The sequence below is a fragment of the Wyeomyia smithii genome, chromosome 3 (assembly GCF_029784165.1).
Source record: "Wyeomyia smithii strain HCP4-BCI-WySm-NY-G18 chromosome 3, ASM2978416v1, whole genome shotgun sequence".
Lineage (NCBI taxonomy): Eukaryota > Metazoa > Arthropoda > Insecta > Diptera > Culicidae > Wyeomyia > Wyeomyia smithii.
The window spans coordinates 142,826,077-142,841,755 of NC_073696.1; the positions used below are offsets into that span (position 1 = coordinate 142,826,077).

General features: G+C 41.4%; 2 protein-coding genes across 2 annotated transcripts in view; both read right to left on the reverse strand.

The window, feature by feature from the left end:
- Positions 1 to 15,679, reverse strand: part of LOC129728622 (inactivation-no-after-potential D protein) — a 1,023,112-nt gene that overhangs the window by 788,701 nt on the left and 218,732 nt on the right. The gene's annotated exons all lie outside the window — the stretch shown is intronic.
- LOC129727481 (uncharacterized) lies at positions 11,333 to 14,598 on the reverse strand. Its single transcript, XM_055685346.1, has 2 exons — positions 11,900 to 14,598; positions 11,333 to 11,740 (listed from the first exon to the last, which is right to left on the reverse strand). The coding sequence occupies exon 1, from the start codon at positions 14,414 to 14,416 to the stop codon at positions 13,190 to 13,192; it is 1,227 nt and encodes a 408-aa protein (XP_055541321.1). The 5' UTR covers positions 14,417 to 14,598; the 3' UTR covers positions 11,333 to 11,740; positions 11,900 to 13,189.

Below are 15,679 nucleotides of genomic sequence, written 5' to 3' on the forward strand. Positions count from 1 at the left end.
TTTACGTAGTTTTGTGAATAATATCTCAAGTTTTAGTGATCAGATACTGATAATTTTTCTTTAAATGTCTTTTCTGCACATTGACAAACCTTTTAATTAACAAAGAATCACATGTCTTCGCTTTAGATTTTGATTTAGAGGCAAATTTAGCACAAAAAGGCATAGTTTTTTCATGTTTTACGTAGTTTTGTGAATAATATCTCACGTTTAGTAATCAGATACTAATAATTTTTCCTCAAAAGTCTTTTTTGAAGATTGACAAACATTTTAATCAAAAAGAATCATATGTCATCGCTTTAAATTTTGATTTAGAGGCAAATTCAGCACAAAAAGTCATAATTGTGCATGTTTTACGTAGTTCCTGTACACCTCAAAGACGAAGGGAATAATATCAATAAGATCAGGCGTTACGGAATTCCATTTTTATATAGTAGATTATTATACCGCGGGCGTTAAAGAGCACGTGCATCGGAGCATGTGCGAGAGCGTACGGTATTTTGTTTGCGCGCTACTGTGAGCTTCTGTGAGTATCCGGGAGCGCACAAGCTCTCGGTATCGCGCGCAACCGTGAGCGCCTAAGGGTAACCGTGAGTGACGCGGTGCCTCCGGCTTCTGTTTACTTATAGTTAAATTGAAAAGGTATACATGGTCGTTAGGATATTTACATTTCTTAAGCCACCGGTCAGTTGGCGACTCATAACTAGGAAGTTTGGTTACTGTTCTGAAGGTATCATAATAAGGATGTTTTCCTTCGTCGTTTTTTCTAAAATGTGCTGTTATTGAAAGGTGTTGCGTGTTAAGTAGACCCGGTAGCAAGCTAATGCTCCAGTTTATGTTGAAATTGTTTTGATTCTCTACAGTATTGAGTAAGCTCGGCAGCAAACTATGGTTTTTAGCCTGAATTCTGATGCATCGTGACGGAACATTGGGTAATCTTCGCGGGGTGTGACGTCACATCTCCCCACTCTCCCGAGGTGGTTGTTATCGCGATGAGATAACGGCCTAATGCCTAGTTATGTTGGCTTTTTTGGTGCGTCTTATTTACCTGATATTTTCTTCTTTCTTTTTTTCTCTACTGTTCTGTACAACATATTACATACACTTATTCGGCCCCCTACATCTCATATCGGCTGCGTACTGGGGCTTGCTGTTTGGTTGCCGTATTTGGACCTGGGGGGGAGTGTCCGGCGGTGGAGGTATTCGTCGCCTGGTGATGTCGTCATCGGTGTAGTCGGTTGAATACCCGGAGCGCCGTGCGCGCCGTCATAGTGGAGGCTCGCCCGGTCCGCCGCGTTCGAGTTTGTGTTTGTGTGAATCCCTTCTTTGGCACGGGTTCCGTCCTGCGCCTGCCGCGTTTGTTTTCCTACTTGCGCACTCTCCATACTGCGCATGCAGCTGGGTGCCTGGTTGATCATATTTTACGTTGGGTCACCCCTGCTATATTATTACGGGGTTCAATAACTTTAGGTAATCCTTACTTGGCGTAAATTCAAAGCATGGCCAGTGGACTCTTTGGAGCAGTAAGGTGTCAGCTGATTTCGTTGGCTTGCCCTACTTTTGTCTCGGGGTGATGTACCTTGCATTGTTTTGCTTGCAATGTTTCCACTTGTTTTTTCTGTTCGTTTGATGTGTAATACAAACATGAATTTTGCAATTCAAATGGGGTCGGCCAGGATGTTGTCCCCTTGATTTCCGTTGGTGATTTTACTTCGATTGGCAATCTCCCCATGAAGTTTTCTTAGGAAGTTTTCTAACATTAAAATACTCTTTTTGAAATTTATAATATATATATATATATATATATATATATATATATATATATATATATATATATATATATATATATATATATATATATATATATATATATATATATATATATATATATATATATATATATATATATATATATATATATATATATATATATATATATATATATATATTATGCAAATAATGCATGCAACATTTTGACTGTTTGAGCATAAGCTCAATTCGCCTCTAAATAAAATATTTTAAGCGATGACATGTGATTTTTTTTTCAATAAAATGTTCGCTGTTCCTGCGAATATTTTCTTGCAGAAAATCCATGTTTTCATTATGTGCGAGTCGATCAGAAGAAAAAATACATTTCTGATGTTTTCGTAGTTTTGTGAATGGTAACACATTACGGGATTCGATTTACTTTTTTACTTTTACCTAAACTAGATCTTGGGACATTTGGCTGGAGGAAAGGCCGCATTTAATTAATTTGAACATCGATTAGGAGGCGACTTATGCATTATTTTTTCTAAATTTCTACGTAGTTTTGTGGATTGAAGAATTAACTTCCTCTCAGACGTGTTTCTTTGGACACCAACAAACATTTTCGTTATAAAAATTCACATGTCATCTTTTTAGATATCATTATAGAGGAGAACTAAGCATGAATGGTCATGCTCAATTCTTATTACTTCGATTTCTTTCCTTCAAAAATCACATAAAGAGGTTTTACTGTAAACGATTATCGAATATCCGGACATCACCCGAATTTGGTATATTCGAAACTGGGATGACCCCACACAATATTTTCCAAAATGGCGAATTCAGGAAAATAACCTGAAGTGGTATTTGGCCAACCATTTAAATACTTCCGAAAGTGGAACTCTGTACGTTAATATCCGAAATAGCGACTTCAGTTTCTGTAAAACAGCCCAAAATCACAAAATGCAATCCAATATGAGTATTTCCGTTCTTTGCGTTCTCTGAATGTTGAAGTACTTAAAGTGATAATGGACGTATAAGATGTGAAATATTTTTAGAGTTAGTTGTGTTAGTAAAGCAATGAATTGTACAAAATGATTCCTAATTTTGAAACCTTTGATCCCGAGCATCGCCGGGAACGCTCAACTAGTATGTACTAAAATTCTACTCGAAAACGAAACAGAGCAATAAATACTATAGGTTAGAATAGAACCGCTAGACAGGCGATAACTCAGGTCGGAGATAAAGAGTCTCTCCGCTCTGAGTTACACAGGTTAATATTTAAGCAAAATTGTAACTTAATAAAATCAATCATCTTTATCTATCATCCAAAAGAGGTGATTCCGCGAATTGAATGTTCGCGTACAGGACTTCGTGTGTTTCATTTCTAAGTGATCACAGGTCCTGGTAGAGCTCTAGCTAGCTCTACGAAAGGCTTCTCTACAACTTCAAGTCGACACTTCCGCATCCTCCCCAGTCACCAGATCTTAACCCAATTGAAAACTTGTGGGACCATTTGGAGCGGAAGATCCGGGCGCACCCAATTCAGAACAAGAACCAGCTTAAAGACGTTTTGATGGAAGAATGGCAGAAGATCTCTCCCGCAACGAAACAAACGTTAGCTATGTCTATGAAAAAACGTCTACAGAGTGTAATTACTGCAAAAGGAGGCCATATTAAGTATTGAATTGGTATTAGCAATTAACCTGGAAGGGTTTTCCAATGTGTACGGACAAGTTTTTGACGTCGTTTTCGGGAATATTTTTTGTTTTTGTTGATTTTGTTACAGTGGAATGAATTATTTCATAATTTGAAATATGCCTATGCATTAGGAAGTGTTTTACTACAAAATGAAATAAAAATGATTTTTCTGTTGGTTGATTAAAAGTGTGTTTCCCTAAATTTGATATTATTACAACAGCTGTACGGGCAATTTTTTGATTCACTGTAAGTATTTTGGATACGTTGTACATTAATACATGCTGCTTGATGTGACTCTCCACCGTGCTTCGAGACTCGTGAAGTAAACCATGGCAATTCTCGTTGAATGTCTGCTGACAGAGTATTTTGCTTGATATCTCAAGGCTTCTGCTGCTGATTCGTGTAGTTCCTCTCCGTATGGTCCATGCTCGTGCATCCTTCGTGAAATGCTTGCACCGGCCATGCACCGGTATCCGTGTATAACCTTGATCGTGATGACAGTCCTCGGAGTGCACTCCCCGGCCGCCGTGAAGATGATGCATCGCTGAAATAGATGAGAGGCTATTTTTTACATGAAATATACAAATTTAAAACGACTTCCCTCGTGCGAAGGCTTGTGCGCCTCCGCGGGCGCTCCTGCGCCGATGATCTTCCAGTGTACACTCTCAGGTGTGACGAAAACGTTGCGTGTGATGAAGTAGACAGATTGCCTTGCGCGGCAGTACAGTCCCATGTAGTCGTGATGAAGTTTTCGGATAAGTAATGTGATATTATAAGCTCTCTGCTGGAATCCATTTCCCAGAGTTGATGCAGATGTTCTGATGATTAAAAGGTAACCAAATGAAACGCGTATCTGGACTCATTGATGTGGCCATCATCGCAAAGTCAGATCGGGTACCACCCGACGAGTGTTGAGCTGAGTTGAGTGAAGAACAATCATCTGACAACTTGAACCGAACGCATGTTGAATACGCAGCATATGAAGATATAGAGCGGGTGGTCGAGAACTTGCGCCTTCGTTGGGGAGTTCAATTTCTCCCATCGGTTGGTGGTTGATCATTGTCGTGTATAGGCAAAATGCAAATCTTGCTAATTGCCCGAGTGAAAGTTCCATCCTTTGTCTTGATCGTGACTTCCATCCATCCATGCTTTTAGTGACGTGTGTCACCCGACCGAAAGCCCATTTGAGTGGGGGAAAGTTATCCTCCTTAACCAGAACCATCGTCCCCACGAACCTGGAGTGCTGGCTCAGGAATCGCCGTAAGTGGACGTTGAATTAAAAAGTGTCCCGGTGTCGACACTTCGAAACCCTTTGGGTCGTTGCGCAGTGGTGTGAGAGGCCTTGAGTTCAAGCATGCCTCGATCTGAACAAGCGCCGTCTGCAGTTCATCTGATGTTAATAATTTCGTTCCAACTGCTCGATGCATGGACTTAACCGCCGCCTCCCAGAGACCTCCAAAATTTGGTGATTTAACGGGAATGAATATAAATTCCACTCCAGCTTCAGCGGCCTCCAATACGATCGTTTGTTGTGATTGTTGAGCAAGGAACACTCTCCGAAGCTCATCGAGTTCACGTCTAGCCCCAACGAAATTGCAACCGTTATCGCACATGACGATTGTTGGCTTACCATGCCTTGCCACGAACCTTTTGAACGCGCCCAAGAATGCTGCCGTTGTTAAATCTGCGGCTTTTCAAGATGAACAGCCTTAGTCACGAGACAAACGAAAATAGCAGCATAATACTTTACCGGAACCTTCTTGCGATTTGAGACGTTGATCAGAAACGCTCCGCAATAATCGATTCCGACTCTTAGGATACTGAAGCTGGCGTTACACGTTCTGGCGGTAACTAGATCGGTCATCAATTGCTCGTGAACGGTAGGCTTGTTCCTAAAACAGGTAACGCAACGGTGAATAATTTGACGGGCTAGACTACGAATGCTGAGAGGCCAGAACCGATCTCGAACACTGGCGATCAGCAAATGTTGACCTGCATGCAGTAGATTGTGGTGATAATAAAGCATCACAAGCCAAGTGAATGGATGATCTTTGTCCAAAACAACTGGATGCTTCCTTCCTGCTGAGACTTGCGCATTTTCCAGCCTGCCGCCGACGCGGATTATGCCATTCACTAACTTTGGGCAGAGTGAGTTGATACGAGATGTTGACTTAACCTGATTTTTACGCTGCAAATCCTTGATTTCCTGTTAAAAGCGTTCCAGCTGGGCTCATTTAACGAGATGTAAAAGAGTCGCTTCCTGTTCCGAAAAATTCAAGGCTCCAAGACGCCTGTTATTGTGATCTGCGAGTAATGTGTGAACCTGAGTATTCACGCACTGAGTCTTACCAGCCCTGATAGCGATGACCGCAAACTAAAAAATTGCATTTGGAGGAGACACATTGACTACTGCAGACACTGTATAATTTTCCTCCAGAAAAGAGTTGTCAGTTCTCGTTAGTGAAACGTCTATCGCCTTTGGCCACGCTGTCTCATCCAGTGTAAGCCACTGTGATCCATACCACCATAGGCGATCGTCTAACAAGTGCTCTCCAATTGTACCGCGTGACAACACATTAGCTGGGTTTTCCGCTCCTGGAACGTGGTTCCACACACCTTTTCGAGTCGAGTGTTGGATTTCTGACACCCTGTTTGCCACAAACACCTGCCAGCGCGAGTGTATTGAAGCGAGCCAGTAGCGCACAATCATGGAGCCCGTCCAAAACCAATTCCGAGTCGTAATTTTTATGCTCTTTGCAACCTTCTCGTACAGGTGCGTAAGTACCAGCGCGGAAGATAGCTCTGAGCGCATCTGGAAATACTCCTCCGTCGAACTCTGCCAAACGTTTTAAGCACTTTGGAGCCAGATATGGTGCCGATGCCGTCCCATAAGTGACAGTTTTAAGCTCATAAATGCGAATGAATTCTCCCGGATCACTTCTCCGAAAAATACGCTGGAATCTCCAATCGCAAGCTTGTACCAGAACCATACGGTACATTTTTTCAACGTCTGCAACAAAAGCGAACCGATGGAGCCTAAAACGCATGACAATTGACAACAGATCATCCTGGACTATCGGATTGACCATTAGGGCATCGTTAAGTTAAATTCCGCTACTAGTAGAGCACGACGCGTCAAAGACGACCCGCAACTTTGTAGAAGAACTGTCCGGTTTGAGCACGCAGTGGTGTGGTGTGTAGTACTGCTGAGCCGTTGATTCTTCATTTTCAGTGACTTCTCTCATATGACCCAGACGTAAATATTCGTCGAGAAACTCTGTGTAAATCTGTTTAATATTGGCGTTTGCAGCCAATCGCATTTTCCCACTAGAAAGCGTTTGATTGCGGTGCTCTTTGAATCTCCGAGCCGAGCTATGAGGAAATCTTTCTTTCGTAAGGACACGACGAATTTTCCATTAGCATCACGGACCGTTGTTCGGTCAAACCACGCTTCACAGGCAGCCTCTTCTATGGAATGAATGCTGTTGTCTCCAACTCCCAAAATTTGGTTATCAGCTCATCCAAACGTTCGCCACATGCGCTGGCAACAACTGGTAGGGCGCGACTCACACCGTCCAAAATTCTGCCGCATATAATCCACCCAAATGCGGTATTTTGCATAGTAGGACCATCGTCTCCCAAATTGAATTTATCAGCAAAAAGCAAATCGTAAAACAGTGCAGCCCCAATTATTATGCCGATAGTGCCCGGTTCAAAGAAACTGGGGTCTGCAAGCGCCATGTCATTTGGAATCTGCAGATTAGCGGGGTCCATTCTAACGACAAATTCTGGGTTACTTGTGGTATAACATGAAGGTTTCTTCCTCTGCAAAGCGTGAAACTCTGGAACTAATACGCGCCACGACAGATTGTTTGCTTTTCTTCGTGGTTTGTCCAATGCCACTGATGGAAAGAGTTTCCATAGATCGCATAAACTTGAGCCTCTGCGGAATATTTTCTGACATAAGGCAGAGCTGAGGGCCGCTATCCAGCAGAGCTCTGGCTAGAGTGGAATTCCCATAACGATCATCAAGAATCACGAGCGCAGTAGCAAGCAAAACCGATCGTGATTTCTTGGTTTCATTAGCCAAGATAACTTTAGGGCTTATGGTTGTGTCTGTAGTGGGTGGCGTCTCAGCAAGCTCTCTTGAAGTGGCTGCTGATAATGCGTTCTGTGTGATTGGATTGTGTACTTGCTGAGGAGCATGAGTGTGTGCTTGTTGTAGTGTTAGTGAGGTTGTTGGTGTCTGTGTCTTACGTGAGTTCGTCCCATTCGGTAGCGGGGGTGATGGTTGTGCAACACTACCAGTCTGGTTTGAGCCTTGGTGCAGCATCGTATGATGTTTTTGGCCGCAGATCCGACAGGAACCTCTGGAACAGGACCTCGACACGTGACCTCGCGACAGACCATTATAGGACAGGCGATTATTCTTTACTGCATTCCTCCTCTCGTCTACCTTCATCGTTCTAAACTTCTTGCATTGGACGCCGTAACGCTTTTCGTCGCCACAGAACGAGCAGGCAACCTGTGTTCCAGAATAACTATTGAATGAACGCTGTGGTTTCTTGGACTCAAGTGGATGAAAATTCTTTGGTGCAACAGACTGCAGAACAATGCAGTGATTTTTCAGAAACAAAAGCATATCAGCATATTTTGGAACATCTCGTGATCGGTGCTCTGTTTCCCACAGGCTGTTCCCAATGTGTGCCAAAATAGTGCTCCAGGTTGAAGTGGTCTCGCCTAGTTTGCCCAGCACCTGTAAATGCTTATCAAACTCGTTAATCACATGATTCAAAGACTCAAGCTTTTTTATGGGTTTCACCGACAGCAGCGCATCAAGGTGGGACTTTACCAGTAGCTTCTTATTTTCTTACCGTGACTCAAGCGATCTCCAAGCTATCGAGTAATTATCCGAAGTCAGCTCTATTGATCCGAATTCCTGCAATGCCTCCTCAGACAGAGACGTACGCAGATATGTGAATTTATCTATTTCCGATAGCTGCATATTATCTGAAATTAGATTCTTAAAGGTGTCTCGAAACGTAATCCAGTCACGTAAATTCTCGCTGAACGTAGCCAACTTCAGTTCAGGCAGCTTAACCCGCATTATCGAGACGGCAGATTGTGACGAAACAACTGATTGCGGGGGTGTAGGATTGGAACTCGAAGTCGCAGACTGCAAATCCTCCAATGCTTGCTTTGGCAAAAAATATTGACCGATAAACGTTTTTAGAATCTGCTTGTTATCTTCCTCCCTTTTGTGCTTACTCGCCGCCATTTTGCTTGCGTGAGATTCCTCACTTTCATCTGGGTCTTCAAATTCTTCGCCGCAATCTGTGTCCTCAATAATTAGTTCAATTCGCATGCGCACTTCGCAGTATAACGCATACACCTCGTTTAGTTTTTTGATTCGACTCTGCACTTCTATCGCTTGCTTCCTGGTAATTTTGAAGAATTCCTTCATAGAATCCATAACACTTCAAATCTGACGATCCTGCTTCATCAACTTCCGTAGCTCAATGTTAGACGCTTGACCGAGCGAATATCTCTAACGAAACCGATAATTGACAGAACCCACAGACTAGCAGACTTATCGAAAAGGGAGAATCAACTCAGAAAAATGACCGACAAACCTCAGAAACTCAACTCAGCGGACCAATCTTAACAATAAATATAACGCAAATCATGCAGTTTGAATTGATTTTATTCAGTATTTTAGACGCATGCAATTTCACCACTCATCGCCGATATGCTTCTGATCGTGCATTTAGAACGCCACCTCAGACAAACCTGTCCTTTTACTTATCTTATCCGCCGAAACTCCTCACTGATAGCTGATCCCGTGCGATCCTAGCAACATGCATCCAGATCCAGTCGATTCTTACGGTCCCAATTGATCCATGCAACTCGACCACGTGGCACGAAAGTCCTGGTGTGAACAATGCCCTCGCTGCACAATAGGTAACTGCACTGCAATGGCGGACCCAGGCCAAACATTGTTCATGCACTATTCACTCGCGATTTCTGTCCCACCGGTCTCGTTTCTAACGTATCCGGTTCGAAGGACCATCATGTAAATTAATTCTCCGATCTATGGCCACTGGTTTAGCCGCTTCATGAATTTTCGGTGTGGGAAATTAAACCGCGCAATGTGCTTTGAAGGCACTTTATTATAAAATAGGACCAACTGATTTATTCCAACTAACTGATACAAATTTGAACGATTGATTTTAGGAGTTTATTAATCTCACTCTCTTCTGCTCTATCGATTGCTCCTACTACCACTATCGTGTTATTACTGTGGGAGAATGAGTTCTCTTTTTCGTTCAGATCTCAGTGACTATAATATTAATCTGTAGGGTGTCTCTAATAAGGAATAACAATTTATAGATTATACAAAAATGCTAAAAATATTAAACAGAGGTTATGTATCAAAATGTGAAAAGCACGAAACATCAATATCTCACAAACTACACAACCGGATTGAACAAAATTAATTTCAAATGAACAGGCAACCTAAAAAACCTGTAACTTTTGAATTTTATGGAGGTTGAACTTGTCGTTCAGAAGTAATAGAAAGAAACGTGTTCTGGAGACTATTTAATCTCACTCATGTTTCTAAGAGATGGTTGGACCGATTTTCATGAAATCAGTGTCACATGGAAGGTCTTGTTGCCCCATAAGACCCTATTGATTTTTGTTTGCAAACGAATTATTACTTTGCCTGTTATGTTTAAAAATGTGAAATCCAGGTATGAAAAGAAACATATTTCGAAGACTACATAAACTCACTCAATTTTCTCAAAGATAGTTGACCCGATTTCTACGAAAACAGTGTCAAATGAAAGATCTAGCTGCCTCATAACACCCCATTGAATTTTGCTGTAAATGGACTATAACTTCGTTCGTAATGTATCGAAATGTGAAAATCACGAAACTTCATTATCTTAGAAACTACACGATCGATTTGCACAGTATTGATATCAAATGAACGGACTAGTTAAGGGTTACCTGATAAATTATGATTGAACACGTGGTTTCAAAGTTTGGCTGCCCTATACGTTTCCATTTCATTTAATTATAATCGAACTTAAGCAACCGTTATGTATTAAATTGTAAAACAATGAAAGTCTATTATCTTAAAGATTACATGACTTATTTGAACAAAACTATTGTCATACGAACGAGTCATCTCTCAAACTTACAAATAAAGAACTTCATAACCATTTGATATGTGGCTCAAAAGTTATGGAAAGAAAAAAAATTCAAAGACTATTTAAAACTGTACCTGCTTTGATCGATATATGTGGCCACAACATAATTTAAATGTGGTATCGTACTATTTGAACGTTCCAAATTCATTGATTGATTGATTGATGTGTTTAAAGTCTGCAAATGCACGACAAATCGGCCATATGGATATGATCAAAGTCAAATAGCAAATCCTCGACTTTTGGCTTCTGTACATCGCCTTAATTCTGAATATATTCATGTCATGTTGTCGGTCATTTTCAGCTGTTTTCCTGGCATCAATCTGACACCGGAAATACTCATATTGGGAGGTATTCAGTTATTTTGGTTGTTTTCCAGAAACTAAAAGTGGTCGTCTTTAAATTAAAATGGTGTCCAGGGTCAATGTTTGGTTTCTATGCATCATCTCGATTACGGAAATAACCATATCCATATCCATATTGAGTATTATTTGATCATTTTCGACTGTTACCTAGAAGTTGCCATTTAGCAATTCAAAATGGTGCCTGAGGTCAATTGTTAGCTCATTGCATCATTCTGGTTCCAGAGATACTCATATTGAATGGTATTTGGTTATTTTAGGCTGTTTTCTACAAATCGCAATTCGCCATCTTGGATTTCATAATGGCATTTGGAGACAATTTCTGGATTTTGAACGTCATACTGGTTAAAAAAAACGCTCATATTAGGTGGTATTTGGTCATTTACAGCTGTTTCTTAGAAACCGGAAGTCGCCATCTTAGAATTCAAAATGGTATCTGTGGTCGATTTCAGCTCCTGTGTATCATTCCAGTTCCGGATATTATTATATTGGGTGGAAATCGGCAATTTTTGGCTGTTTTCCAGAAACCGGAAGTTGCCATCTTACAATCCAAAATTCTGCCTGAGGTCGATTAGGGAACATATTTGTTACCACTAAAAACATTCACCTGCCAAATATGGTTCCATTAAGTTGATTAGTTCGCGAGATGTGCAGAAATTCGTGCAGAAACATGTGCTTCCAGAAGAGCGAGGGGCGTCAAACCATTATGGACATATTTGTTACCTGTGAAAACATTTACAAACCTAATTTGGTTGTATTTCCTTGATTGGTTCTTGAGCTGTGCAGAAATTTGTTTTTCATTTGTATGGGACCCCTCCCTTCCAAAAGCAGGAAGGGTATCAAAACATTATGGGCATATTTTTTACCACCAAAAACATTTACCTGCCAAATTTGGTTCCAGTTAGTTGATTAGTTCTCGAGCTGTGCAGAAATTTATGTTTCATTTGTGTGGCCCCCCCCCCTCCTTCCAGAAGAGAGAGGGGTCTCAAACTATCATAGGAACCTTTATTGGCACCAAAAACCCCTACATACAAATTTTCGCGTCAATCGGTTCGGTAGTTTTCGATTATATGGATTGTTACCGGATATTTGGCTAAAATGAAACGGTAACGATTGTGAGACGTTTTGGTGTGGGTTTTTGTAAAATTAAATGTTAGAGGTTTAATTTTAGTATGTAAGTTAGGTTAAGTAAAGTAGTTTTTTTGTTTTCTGGCTCTTTTCTGTTAATTGTTGTAAGTTTATTTTTGTTTGCTGAATCATTTTGTATTTTTGTTTAACATAGTGTAAGTTTACTAACCCGTAAACCATTTCCAACCGATGATTAGGCTTCGAAAAATTGCGAAAAATATTCGATGTGAACGTTACCGTTTGAGGAAGTGAGGGGGCACTGTCTAAAATGCAACCCCTGGGCCCTTTAAAGAGACCTTTCGTGTCCACCCCGGAACATCCAGACCAGGTGTTGGGGCTTAGCACGAAGGCACTAAAGCCTCCGTAAAACATAGCCCAGGGAAAGGACAGCCTCACTCCTTAAACGGTAATAACCCCGAAATATACATATATATTTGTAACGGAAAGACCGCAACGATAAAAGACGGCAAAAAGTCCGCACTAAAATAACCCATCCCTTAAAATGATCCAGGGAAAAGTTTATACCACTTGTGCAACTGCACGAAAATTTGGTATCCGGTATGGAGATAGGAGAGTGAGAGAGAGAGGACAAGCGAGAGAGAGAGAGAGAGAGAGAGAGGACAAGATCGGGAAGGTGACAGATCGAGAAGAGATAGTCGGAAGATAGCCATCAAGAAAGACAGTCGAAGAAAATTGAAGTAGACGAAAGTTCAAAAACCTAAATTATTCCACCTAGCGGTCAGACTCAGCCTTTCTCATTTAAACTTATTATTTGTAAAAATAGATTTACATGAATGCTTAAATCCAAAAAGGTATATTCACTCTTTGGGTTCTAAAATATTGATGTTTTTTTCTTTTGTTCACACAACATTTATTTGACACGGCACAATACAAATTAATGTTTTACGGAGCCAATTAAATCTAATGCCTTATGGTCTAAAATATCTTATAAGCTAAAGGCAAATTCTTTACCCTCGCTGCCGACTACGAGCTGAAACTATATCTAATACTAAAACTAACATGTTTTTTTTTTTTGTTTCGCTGTTAAATTGGCACCTTGATGCTCTTCCAGTAGCTATAAACATGTAGCATGTATGGCAAGTTTCGCTGAGCGAGAATATCACGAACTGGCACATAGGGCTGTATTCCTCGGGCCCTGAGGGTATCCAAAAGTAGAGATCTGGCGCCGCAGAATTCAGCACACACCCAAACCACGTGTTCAATGTCTTGATACCGCAATCCACAAACGCAATGATTACTGCTCGCCAGCCCAATACGCAAGAGATGTGCATCTAGCCCGTAGTGATTGGACATAATCCGAGACATCATGCGAATGAAATCTCGTCCTACATCCAATCCTCGAAACCAAGGTTTGGTGGAAACCTTGGGGATGATGCTGTGTAGCCACCTTCCTAGTTCTCCCTTATCCCACGAGGCCTGCCAGTTGACAAGTGTATTCTGACGTGAAAATTTTAAAAATTCATTGTAGGCAATTGGTCTGTTGTAAATATCACCGTTTGTTGCGCCCACCTTAGCCAAAGTGTCCGCTTTCTCATTGCCCAGAATGGAACAATGAGAAGGGACCCACACTAAGGTAATCTGAGAAGATTTTTCGGATAAAGCACTCAGATGTTCCCGTATTTTCCCCAGGAAATACAGAGAGTGCCTTACATTCTTCATCGATCGGAGAGCCTCAATAGAACTGAGACTGTCCGTAAAGATGAAGCAATGGTCCGTGGGCATTGTTTCAATAATCCCTAAGGTATACTGAATTGCAGCCAATTCTGCGACGTAAACAGAAGCAGGATTATCGAGCTTGTAGGAGGCGGTAAAATTATTGTTGAAGATACCGAAGCCAGTGGACCCGTTGAGAAGTGATCCATCAGTATAAAACGCATTGTCGCAGTTGATGTTTTTATATTCGTTATAAAATATTTTAGGGATCTGCTGCACGCGTAAATGATCCGGGATTCCACGAGTTTCTTCCATCATGGATGTATCGAAAAACACAGTAGAAACAGAAGTATCTAATAAGTTGACACGATTGGAGGTGTATGAGGAAGAATTTATACTTTGAGACATGTGATTGAAATACACAGTCATGAAACGGGTTTGAGAATTAAGTTCAACTAGCCTATCGAAATTTTCAATTACCAAGGGGTTCAAAACCTCACATTTGATGAGAATACGAGTAGTCAGATCCCAAAAGCGGTCTTTTAATGGGAGAACGCCCGCCAAAACTTCCAAACTCATCGTATGGGTCGAATGCATGCAACCTAAGGCAATACGTAAACAGCGATACTGCAATCGTTCCAGCTTGATTAAATGGGTGTTTGCAGCGGAGCGGAAGCAGAAACACCCGTACTCAAGCACCGACAATATCGTTGTTTGGTAAAGCCTTATAAGGTCTCCTGGGTGGGCGCCCCACCATGATCCACTAATTGTCCGGAGAAAATTCACTCTTTGTTGACATTTTTTCATCAAATACCGAACGTGACATCCCCAGGTGCCTTTCGAATCGAACCAGACACCAAGATATTTAGATACCAAAACCTGAGAAATCGTTTCACCCATTAACTGTAAGTGGAGCTGAGCAGGCTCACGCTTCCTAGAAAAAACTACTGTCTCAGTCTTCTCCGGAGAGAACTCGATACCTAGCTGTAAAGCCCAAGCAGACAAATTGTCCAAGGTATCTTGCAATGGTCCTTGCAAATCGGCAGCTCTGGCTTCTGTAACAGACACCACGCTGTCGTCTGCAAGTTGTCTTATCGTGCATAAATTTGCCAGACATGCGTCAATGTTATTCACATAAAAATTGTAAAGAAGGGGGCTTAAGCATGAGCCCTGGGGAAGACCCATGTAGCTAATACGAAAAGTTGCCAAATCGCCATGCGTAAAATGCATATGCTTTTCGGACAACAAATTATGCAAAAAAATGTTCAAAATTGGTGAAAATCTTTGTCGGTGAAGTTTGCCCGAAAGAATGTCAATAGAAACGGAATCAAAAGCCCCATTAATGTCCAAGAACACAGATGCCATTTGTTCTTTGCGAGCATAGGCTAGCTGAATATCTGTAGAAAGCAACGCAAGACAGTCATTCGTTCCTTTGGCACTGCGGAAGCCAAATTGAGTATCTGATAGTAGACCGTTTGATTCGACCCACTGGTCTAAACGACGGAGTATCATTTTCTCCATCAATTTCCGGATACAGGATAGCATTGCAATCGGCCTATAAGAGTTGTGATCAGAAGCTGGTTTTCCTGGTTTTTTGATGGCGATCACCTTCACTTGCCTCCAATTCTGCGGTACAATGTTTTGCTCCAGGAACTTATTGAACAAGTTCAACAAGCGCCTCTTGGCATTGCCGGGTAGATTCTTCAACAAGTTGAATTTTATTCTATCTAACCCAGGCGCGTTATTGTTACAGGACAGGAGGGCAACTGAAAGTTCTGCCATCGTAAAAGGTGATTCTATCGCATCGTGGCCCGGAGACGTATCGCGAACAAAGTTTTGCGCAGGAACAGAGTCCGGACA